General features: G+C 42.0%; 1 protein-coding gene across 2 annotated transcripts; it reads left to right on the forward strand.

Moving 5' to 3' along the window:
• Window positions 1-527: 527 nt before the first annotated feature.
• Window positions 528-10218, forward strand: HNRNPU (heterogeneous nuclear ribonucleoprotein U). Of its 2 annotated transcripts, none has more exons than XM_024976396.2 (14): window positions 528-1395; window positions 2275-2386; window positions 2472-2545; window positions 4434-4573; window positions 5132-5231; window positions 5579-5691; window positions 5996-6259; window positions 6418-6537; window positions 6849-6977; window positions 7069-7237; window positions 7493-7747; window positions 8008-8192; window positions 8558-8629; window positions 9102-10218. In XM_024976396.2, exons 1-14 carry the CDS (start codon window positions 762-764, stop codon window positions 9153-9155), a joined length of 2421 nt encoding a protein of 806 aa, XP_024832164.1. In that variant the 5' UTR covers window positions 528-761; the 3' UTR covers window positions 9156-10218.
• Window positions 10219-10614: the final 396 nt, after the last annotated feature.

Genomic DNA, 10614 nt, shown 5'->3' on the forward strand with positions numbered 1-10614 from the left:
GCATCAGAGGTCATGGGAGAGACAATAGAAAGGCCCTTTCTCAGTCTAAAATTCAACTCCCAAGTTAGGGTTTAGGAAAATCAAACCAATTATTAAGCAGAAGAAACTCCCCAGCGTATAATGACTGTCAGCTTGTACAAATCAAATCAAAATTTTAAAGGTTCTAAGCAAATAGCTGGAGAAACAGATAAGATAAATCTAAAATGGAAGAAGAGGCGGCGGATTCCAGCTGAAAATACCAAGTTGAAGATGAAAGCATTTGGGTCGAAGCAGCCTCCTGGCCGGAAGGCAAAGAGCATAAACGAATATTGCCACCAAAGTGCTGGAAAGGCCAATAGAGGCTGCAGCGGGTCGGTTTAACCGAAGGCGGTTTCCACCTCCTCCATTAGCTCGGCCCCAATTGGAAGCGCAGTGCGCGGCGCCGCGCTCCCGGCCCGCCGCTCGGGCGGGGCGGGGTGGGGCGAGCGCGGGCGCTCCGCCGGCGCAGAGGCGGGGCGGCTATATTACGTGCGCGGTGCCGCCCCTGCGAGAGGACGTTGCGTGCTCGCTCGCGCCAGGCGAGTCTCCGCGTCTCCCTCGCGAACTCGGTGAAAGGAATTGGCGCCGTTCGACACCAGGCGGATCCGCTCTGCAGCACGAACCCACCTCCAGCCGCAGCCGCAGCCGCCGCCCGGGCCGAGGAGCAGCCGCAGCCGCCGCCAGTGGCCGAGTGAGCGGAGCCGAGTTTGAGCCAGCGCCTAGCGGTGAATCGGGGCCTCACCATGAGTTCCTCGCCTGTTAATGTGAAAAAGCTGAAGGTGTCGGAGCTGAAGGAGGAGCTCAAGAAGCGGCGCCTGTCCGACAAGGGCCTCAAGGCCGAGCTCATGGAGCGTCTCCAGGCCGCGCTGGACGACGAGGAGGCCGGGGGCCGCCCCGCCATGGAGCCCGGGAACGGCAGCCTAGACCTGGGCGGGGATTCCGCCGGGCGCTCGGGAGCAGGCCTCGAGCAGGAGGCCGCGGCTGGCGGCGACGACGACGAGGAGGAAGAGGAGGAGGAGGAGGAAGGGATCGCCGCCTTGGATGGCGACCAGATGGAGCTCGGGGAGGAGAACGGCGCCGCGGGGGCGGCCGACTCGGGCCCGATGGAGGAGGAAGAGGCCGCCTCGGAGGACGAGAACGGCGACGACCAGGGCTTCCAGGAAGGGGAGGATGAGCTCGGCGAAGAGGAAGAAGGCGCGGGCGACGAGAACGGGCACGGGGAGCAGCAGCCTCAACCGCCGGCGGCGCCGCAGCAACAACCCCAGCAGCAGCGCGGGGCCGCCAAGGAGGCCGCGGGGAAGAGCAGCGGCCCCACGTCGCTGTTCGCGGTGACGGTGGCGCCGCCCGGGGCGAGGCAGGGCCAGCAGCAGGCGGGAGGTAAGAAGAAGGCGGAAGGCGGCGGAGGCGGCGGTCGCCCCGGGGCTCCGGCGGCGGGTGAGTGCTGCGTGGTTGGTTGCGCGCGGCGGGAGGCCCGCGCGGCGTGGGGACCGTGCCCAGGCCTGCCGGAGCCCCGCAGGGGGGAGGGAGGAAACCCGCCGCGGGAGGGAGCACCCCCGGGGGCTGCTGGAGGGGGGCGGGCGGGGCGCGGGGAATCCCGGGTTAGGCGTGAGGCCTCGGCTCGGTGTGTGACGGCGGTGGCGGCGCCTCCATTATGTGGCTGGAGAGCCGGGGTGGGGAGGGGGGAGGCTGCAGCTGCCGCTGGAGGGGGAGGAGCCGTGGAGGCGCCGTCGCGCTGCGTGCGCGCGGTGCGGGCACATGTCTCGGGGGGAGGGGAGGCCCGGGGCCCCGGCGGCGCGCCGTGGCGGCTCCGGGCCGCGGTATTGTGCAAGGCGCGCCGGGCTCGGCGTGACGTCACTTCCGGCGGGCGGGGCGGGGCGGGGCCCGCGGCGAGCAGTACAATGCGGCCGCGGGGAGCGCGGGCCCGGGTGGGGGGAGGGGAGTGCGGGCGGGGCGCTTCGGCCCCTCCCCCTTTCCTGAACTCTCTCTGGGGTACACGTGGGCTCCGGGCCTGGGCCGCGCTAAATTTTCATTAGCTTTCTGGAATATTCGAGTGGACTGGCAAAATTAGTAATGTCCTTAGACTGCGTCACTGAGTCCAAACCGATTCCAAGCAGATTGTTTGAATTCGCAATTGAGTCGTTGATTGAAATCACAATGTACAAGTCGAGTTTTAGGGAATCTCCAACAAGAAAGGGATTTTCTGCTTGTTGTGGCGGCGTGCCGTGGTGTCTTATACGGCGGTGTCATGTGTTGTAGGAGACGGCAAAACAGAACAGAAAGGCGGAGATAAAAAGAGAGGTGTTAAAAGACCTCGAGAAGATCATGGCCGTGGCTATTTTGAGTACATTGAAGAGAACAAGTATAGCAGGTAGAGGATGCTAACCTAGTTTTGGCACCTGTTCACTATTCTTTGGTGGGGAAAGTTGTATCAGGAGACAATTCTGTCTTTTCAGAGCCAAATCTCCTCAGCCACCTGTTGAAGAAGAAGATGAACACTTCGACGACACAGTGGTTTGTCTTGATACTTGTAAGTGAAGCTGTTTCTTCCCCGTTCCTCCCTCAGTTATCAAATATGGTTTTTGGTTACAAAATGTTAGAAAACTTAATGCGTGTGAACGGTTCTTTTAAAATAAGAAAGATGGTGGCTTTTATTGAGATTCTGGTCACTTAATTTAGTCTCGCAGTTATATTGATAGTTTTAGAGGCACCAGCAATTTGATTATTTTTTGGTATGATTTTAAAATTCTCATTTGTAGGAATGTGAAATGAATGCCAATATTTGACTGTCTAGCTAATGGAAACTTGTAAGACTACCTATAATTTGTCCCTTTAGGGTCTACAATAAAAGTACTGCATTTTTTTATTGGTGGAATTATGTTAAGTGAGCTATTTGGGCCAGTTAAGTATTTATTAATGACTTCCCCATTAGCACATCACTATTTTCCCTATTCTAAAAGATTGTAATATTACTTTCTCAATAACTGCTCTTTTGTTCTCAATTCCAGTTCAGTAGCTGCTGCTTTAACCTAAGTTGGTTTCTTCCAAAGACCTGGGGCAGCAGCAGTGGGCTATCACTGGGCCACTAGCTTTCTTCAGCAGCGAATGGTATCAATGGCAGCGCTGTAAATACTGCTACTTTACCCAGTTGGGTTGCAATTGAGTATGAGGAAGTATTGCAAACCTCTAAAAGGGCCTTGGCAGTCAGATTTCCTCATTTTTCTCACATACAAAGTCATTGGTTTAGTATTTTGATCAGAAAGTACAATTTTATGATGAACAGAAAAAAGGGTAGAAATAATTGCTTAGACGTAAGGTGTCGTCCTGTCCTGTAGATCTAAGGAGTTGAATCTTAGATTCTCCGGTTTTGGAATACATATTTTATTTAGATGTGTATGGTAGTGTAAATGTAAGTCTTTTATTACATACTGTTTACATAGAGTCAATGTAGTGGAGTCTTTTTTTTTTGAACTGCATATGGAAGAGTAGTTGAATGTTTTATGTTGCATAAAATTGGTGAGCTATGAAGCAGTGATTTAGGAAGATAATGCTGTTATAAAAGGGATACTAATTTAAGTGCATTATTGGGTTCAAGTATAATTTGTTGAACATTTTATCAGAAATGTAAAGAGCAAAGGTTATGTAAGGAATTCCAGCCTGTAGGTTTAATTTCATCTCACCAGTAAAACTTAGGAAAGTAGCTTTCTTAATTTAGTGTTGCCTCCACTGAGAACTCAGAACGTGCATGCTAATGAGCCAGTGACCCAAAGGTAGCTAGGTTAAAGTCGTTTTGGATTTGGATTACTCCAAAGTGTGTAATCCTCCATTCTTATTAACAGGCAAATCTGGGGAAAGGGGACCTAAAATGCTGTAGTAATAACAGCATTGATGACCAGGTTTATATTGTATAGACTGAGATTGCCTTCTTAACAAGTTTTAGCAAAGAGTTTAAGATCTAGAACCCCTGTAAAGTGAGAATCAACAGCTCATACTCTTTATTTTAAAATACTTGGTCATGGCCTCCCTTCAGTTTTATTGTGGCACTGGTAAATTCTACCTGGTCTGGCATGCTTCACTTTGATTTCCTGCTATCCTCTACTGCTTGCCTCTAAATCAAGGTAAAGAGCAGAGCAGGTATGTATAAATGTCACATTGTCTTGATTATTTTATATACTTAAAATACACATATACTAAACCTTGATATTTGTTAGCTGCATAGGTAGTGTACACTTCAGTTCATAATTTGGCAAGAATGACTTGGTGGGAGTGGGGTTTAAACTGAAAATTAGAACAGCATCTGCAAAAATGTAGTAAGCAGCATTCAGAAATACGTGAAAATTTAATAACAGCTTTGTCTACATGGCAGATGTTTATAGTGGATATCAAAAGAAATAATACAGCATTTGATATAATTGCAGATAATTGTGATCTACATTTTAAAATATCAAGAGATCGCCTCAGTGCTTCTTCCCTTACCATGGAGAGTTTTGCTTTTCTTTGGGCTGGAGGAAGGGCATCTTACGGTGTGTCAAAAGGCAAAGTCTGTTTTGAGATGAAGGTAAAAGTAGTTTTGTGATGTTCTTTTTTTCTTAAGCTTTGTGAGGTTTTTGCCTGATGTTATTAGATATCAGTGGAACTTGTATTTTTTTCAAGTTTTTGTGGGTTACAAGAGGGACTAACCATATGTTTTATAGTAGTTGAAGATGTTTGTTATATTAGAAGTTGCCATATAGATAGAGCCAGCATAATTTTTATTTAGGGTGTTCATTTTTTATGAGGCACTTGAAAGGCCCACCAAAGGTTTGAAAAAATTTGGTTAGACTCCAGTTTTTGTTCTGAGAAAAACATGTTAAAGAGTAAAGTTCAGTTGGTTTTGAGTATTGAGAATATATAATTTCAACATTTTCTTTTAAATGTGAAACAACCAAGTACATTTTCAGCTTCAAGTTATAAGCCCTTAGTTTTTGAAATTCTTGTAAATGTTGGGGGGAGTGTAAAATTGGTGTGGTCTGTACTTAGTAGCTGAAGAAGAATTAGCCCATTGCCCAAATGAAATAAACCAGGATTGATTGAGGGGTTTATTTTCCTTGGCTCACAGTTTATCTTTGACTTTCAGGTTACAGAGAAGATCCCGGTGAGGCATTTATATACGAAAGATATTGATATACATGAAGTTCGGATTGGGTGGTCACTAACCACAAGTGGAATGTTGCTTGGTAAAGTTTCCATTTGAGTATCTTGGTACTCGTGAGTATTTAGGATTTGATTTCAGCAGTTAGCAGGCATTCTAAGCTTTTTGCCTGTTTTTAAGAGATGAATAATAGTAACATGAGCACAGGCTAAATTGTAGCTTTTTTTTCTTTATAGTTACTTGGTTTATGGCTGATGGTTCAAATAGAATGTTACCATGTCATGCAATTTGTCAACTAGTTAAATAACCACTTAGCTTTTTTTTATTTAATATAAAGTCAGCATAGTATACTCTTGAACCCTATATCTTAAAAAAATAATGGGTCAGTTTGTTTTGGAGACTCTATTTAATTTAAGTTAATAATTTTCTTAGGTGAAGAAGAATTTTCTTATGGCTATTCTTTAAAAGGAATAAAAACATGCAACTGTGAGACTGAAGATTATGGAGAGAAGTTTGATGAAAATGATGTGATTACGTGTTTTGCTGTAAGTCATAGCTAAATTTCTATGTAAATGGAAAGTTATTAGATAAGATTATTTTAAAGTTATATCAATATCAACTTTCAATTACTGATTCATTTTGACTGAAAACTTAATGTGAAGTTGATCCAAAAATCTAGTCTTTTTGGGTAGTATTAATTTATGTTTGTGGACATAGGTGCTTTAATTGTTCACACCAAGCTATTTAAACATATAACCTGCTGTACTCCTAGGTTTTTTTTTTTTTTTTTTTTAAGAAGTGTTACAAGAAGCAGATTAAAACCCATTAATTTTTCCCTCCGATTAACAGAACTTTGAAAGTGATGAAGTAGAACTCTCTTATGCAAAGAATGGACAAGATCTTGGCATTGCCTTCAAAATCAGTAAGGAAGTTCTTGCTGGACGACCACTCTTCCCACATGTTCTGTGCCACAACTGTGCAGTTGAATTTAATTTTGGTCAGAAGGAAAAGCCATATTTTCCAATACCTGAAGACTATACTTTTATCCAGAATGTCCCCTTGGAGGATCGAGTTAGAGGACCAAAGGGGCCTGAAGAGAAGAAAGATTGTGAAGTAAGTCACTGGAAAGAAATTTTTTTTGAAGCTTGGCTAAAGTTCTGTTTAATTTACTGCTGTACTTGTTCCCATTAAAAGGCTGTGGAAGTTCAAATGTGTAATCTGGGCTTTTGTGTATTTAAAAAAAAATATTTAAAGAATTCTTTCCATTGTAGGTGGTTATGATGATTGGCTTGCCAGGAGCTGGAAAAACTACCTGGGTTACTAAACATGCAGCAGAAAATCCTGGTAAATACAACATTCTTGGAACAAACACCATAATGGATAAAATGATGGTAAGTAAAATGGGCTTGATTTCAGCTAGAAGGTATTCTAGGTAATATTTTTGTTTTTTATCCATTTTGTTTAGTATTTTAGAGAGAGGAGTTTGGGCAGTTAAATGTTTATGTAAGTAGGTGCTTTACATGTAAGGTAAATTGCTTTCCTTCCAGTGACTAGAGTCCATTTTCTGTAGAAGTTTTTTAACTCAATTATCCAGTAGATAACGACGAGCTGATTGGCATTGGGTGGTGTTACAGGATAAAATGTCCTTTCTTGTAGCATTGAGGAAAGGCAATGTTTAAATTTTTTTTCAATTTAAAAAAAGGTGGCAGGTTTTAAGAAGCAAATGGCAGATACTGGAAAACTGAACACGCTGTTGCAGAGAGCTCCACAGTGTCTTGGAAAGTTTATTGAGATTGCTGCCCGTAAGAAGCGAAATTTCATTTTGGATCAGGTAAGCTGTAAGTTTGAAGTTGAAAAAACTGATAATAGTAGAATTAATGTTTGGGGTTTTAAACTTTTTTTTTTTTTTCTTTTTCTGAAAGACAAATGTGTCTGCTGCTGCCCAGAGAAGAAAAATGTGCCTCTTTGCAGGCTTCCAACGAAAAGCTGTTGTAGTTTGCCCAAAAGATGAAGACTATAAGCAAAGAACACAGAAGAAAGCAGAAGTAGAGGGAAAAGACCTACCAGAACATGCAGTTCTCAAAATGAAAGGCATGAAGTTCTATTATGTTAAATATCCTGTGATTTGTATCTGTTAACTTTATGTCAGTAATAACTGTTTCAAGAGTTAAATTAACTGTAAATGAACATATATATTTAACTTGTGTTTGTAAGAAAATGTAATTAAAATATGACTAGGTGTTGTGTGTTTTGCAAAAATTAACAGCTGATTGAGAGTTACAGGCTTTAGGGTTGTGAACGTGTATGTAGTGGGTTTGTAGGTTAATATGATTTTATGTTTTGCAGGAAACTTTACTCTGCCAGAAGTAGCTGAGTGCTTTGATGAAATAACCTATGTTGAACTTCAGAAGGAAGAAGCCCAGAAACTTTTGGAGCAATATAAGGAAGAAAGCAAAAAGGCTCTTCCACCGGAAAAGAAACAGAACACAGGCTCAAAGAAGAGCAATAAAAATAAGAGTGGCAAGAACCAGTTTAACAGAGGTGGTGGCCATAGAGGACGTGGTGGATTCAATATGCGTGGTGGAAATTTCAGAGGAGGAGGCAAGTTAATTTTGAGTATTATTTGGTCCAAGGTTGAAACAAATGTACCCTTCTAGTTTGGGTCTGTATATTACTTAGCTGAATTTAACATGGGAAGCTTTTGATGTGCATTATCTTAGCTGTCTTGGTAAGCATATCTAGGTTATGTTGAATGGTTAAACATTTTTCTCCTAAAATGAAGGAATGGTCCAAAAGAACCCTAAGTCTCATGTAAAGAAGGTAGCAACACACTATTAAATGAAACGTTTCTTGTTTTCTAGCTCCTGGGAATCGAGGTGGATATAACAGGAGGGGCAGTATGCCGCAGAGAGGAGGCGGTGGCGGCGGCAGTGGTGGCATTGGCTATCCGTACCCTCGCGGCCCTGTCTTTCCCAGCCGTGGCGGCTACTCAAACAGAGGGAACTACAACAGAGGGGGAATGCCTAACAGAGGGAACTACAACCAGGTAACCATTTACGATCTTTGCAGATGCTGATTTCCTATATAATATAGTGTAAAAGGTTAAATATGATGGGCAGCCTCAGTTAAGAGTTAAGAATACAGTGTATATGCATAATTACGGTAAAATGCATAAAATTCATTAATGTTAACTTTTAGGTGCATTAACTGTTATTAGGAGCAAGTCAGGTGTGATGTCTCATAGTGAATAAGTTAATCACCTGAAAGGAAACCCAGCAGAGTGCTCAGGTTCATGGCTGACTGCCCATCCGTCCATTTCTGCAGCTGTGTCACCTCTTTTCCCCCTGCCCCTTGGATAAACCTAACAACTTGTGTTCTGAGTTCTTTAAAGATTTTTTTTCTTTTCTGTAGAACTTCAGAGGACGAGGAAACAATCGTGGCTACAAAAATCAATCTCAGGGCTACAACCAGTGGCAGCAGGGTGTAAGTAATTCCTTATGTGCTTTTATGTTCATTTAATTGTATTTTGAGTTCATAAGAATCAATCTTGAAAAAAGATCTTGTCCAGGGATCAAAGTGTTTATAAAGAAGTATTACAGGGCAAGCTGTGAGTTGTATTGCAGTTGTAGCTGTATACTATCTTTTGAAGGCGAGATAGGTTGGAGTTTGCTGTAACTTAATATTTTTTAAATAAAGTAATATTTAATTTATATGGCTTTTTTTTTTTACTGATAGCCTTAATTGTATAAACTAACCGAAGTTGTAATGTGTTTCCTTTTGTAATGTGTATTGATAATGGGATGTTAATACTAACTAAATCTGGCTTGATAAATCAGAAGAATGACAGGTATAAATTTGTTTCCAGCAATTACTCTGAATTAGATTGTCATTTCCTAAAAGCAATTTGAGTGGCTTATTGATGTTTTTTCTTTAAAAAAAAAATTTTCTCTTACAGCAATTCTGGGGTCAGAAGCCATGGAGTCAGCATTATCACCAAGGATATTATTGAATACCCAAATAAAACGAACTGATACATATTTCTCCAAAACCTTCACAAGAAGTCGACTGTTTTCTTTAGTAGGCTAACTTTTTAAACATTCCACAAGAGGAAGTGCCTGCGGGTTCCTTTTTTAGAAGCTTTGTGGGTTGATTTTTTTTTTTCTTTTCTTTTTTGTACATTTTTAATTGCAGTTTTAAAGTGAATCGTAAGAGAACCTCAGCATTGTGCACGATAAGAGAATGTGTCAGTATTTCAGGGTTCTACATTTTATCTGTAAAATGTGACTTTTTTTTTTATCACAACAAAAGTAAAATGTTGCTTTGTACCTGGTGTCTTTTATTAAGAATTTACTCCCCCCCATTTCTCACAGAGATAACAGTCGGGAGTCATTGTCACAATATAATAGAAATGTTAGCAACCAGATTCATGTAAGGACTTAGTGGTCCTCATGAATTGCATAAGACTCTGTACTGCTCATATTACACTCCATCCTCTCTGTAGTTTGCTGAGTAGTGGAGGGGTAAGCTAAATAGTAGTTTTTGACAGTAACTGGGAAGGCTCTTTCTTTTTAAGTAACAATGGAATTGGCATATTTGGGAATGAAGATAAAATTTGGAACTAAGATAGAGAAGATGGAGTGTATGTAGAAGGGCTGTTAAAAAATGTAAAACTTGGTTGCATTATTTGTGGAGGCTCAAACTTGTGAAGGTTTAAGTACCATAATTTTTCCATTTGTTCTGCATTTTGATTCTGAAAAGAAAGCTGGCTTTGCCCATTTCTTATTAAAAAAACTTGTTGTAAATCCAGTTGTCTAATGGGATCTATATGAAGTTAGCTATGTCTGTATGCCCTTCTCCCACAAAATACTGTATAACTAGTGTGCTTGTAGTAGTTAACTCCACCATCTTTGTAAGCTAATGAAATTGTGAGTCACCCATTTATATCTTAATTTTTAATCATGTCAGTTCTTGAATGGGTATCTCCTTAGCCTGCTGATTTCTTTTTCTTTCTAAAGAAAGTGGGTGGAGAAATTAATTTAGACGTTTGTTTGCAATAAAAAGAATTCATTTTACTCTTGTTTTGGGATTCTCGCCATCAAGGTTCAAAATCCCTTTATGAAACTCCCAAGAGGAGAAAATTTAAGTGTGTGCTTTCTGGACAGCTTATTCTTTACTCTGCACTTGGAACATTTAGGTTTTAAAAACTTAAATGTATATTGACAATTGACTTAAAATTATGAAGTTGAACTCTTCCCTTCCCCTCCCCCCAGATGACTTTAAACATTTAATGAGGGGAAAAGGTACTGGCTGGGAGAAGTTAACACTCAGTTTACCATCTTTAGAAAATGCTAATGGCTGTCCTCAACTGATAATTATATTTACATCTATATAATACATGAAACTCTGGGAACAGATGCTTTTAGAAGCCATCATGCAAGCCAGTCAATACTACACAACACTGCTAACTT

Source organism: Bos taurus, chromosome 16 (genome assembly GCF_002263795.3).
Source record: "Bos taurus isolate L1 Dominette 01449 registration number 42190680 breed Hereford chromosome 16, ARS-UCD2.0, whole genome shotgun sequence".
Taxonomy (NCBI): Eukaryota; Metazoa; Chordata; class Mammalia; order Artiodactyla; family Bovidae; genus Bos; species Bos taurus.

Bases quoted from the DNA above. Each gene is read 5' to 3' on its own strand.
- HNRNPU (XM_024976396.2), top strand. From the start codon at position 762: ATGAGTTCCTCGCCTGTTAATGTGAAAAAGCTGAAGGTGTCGGAGCTG. The intron at 1,396-2,274 runs GTAAGAAGAAGG...CATGTGTTGTAG, and splicing joins GGGCCAGCAGCAGGCGGGAG to GAGACGGCAAAACAGAACAG. The intron at 2,387-2,471 runs GTAGAGGATGCT...CTGTCTTTTCAG, and splicing joins GAAGAGAACAAGTATAGCAG to AGCCAAATCTCCTCAGCCAC.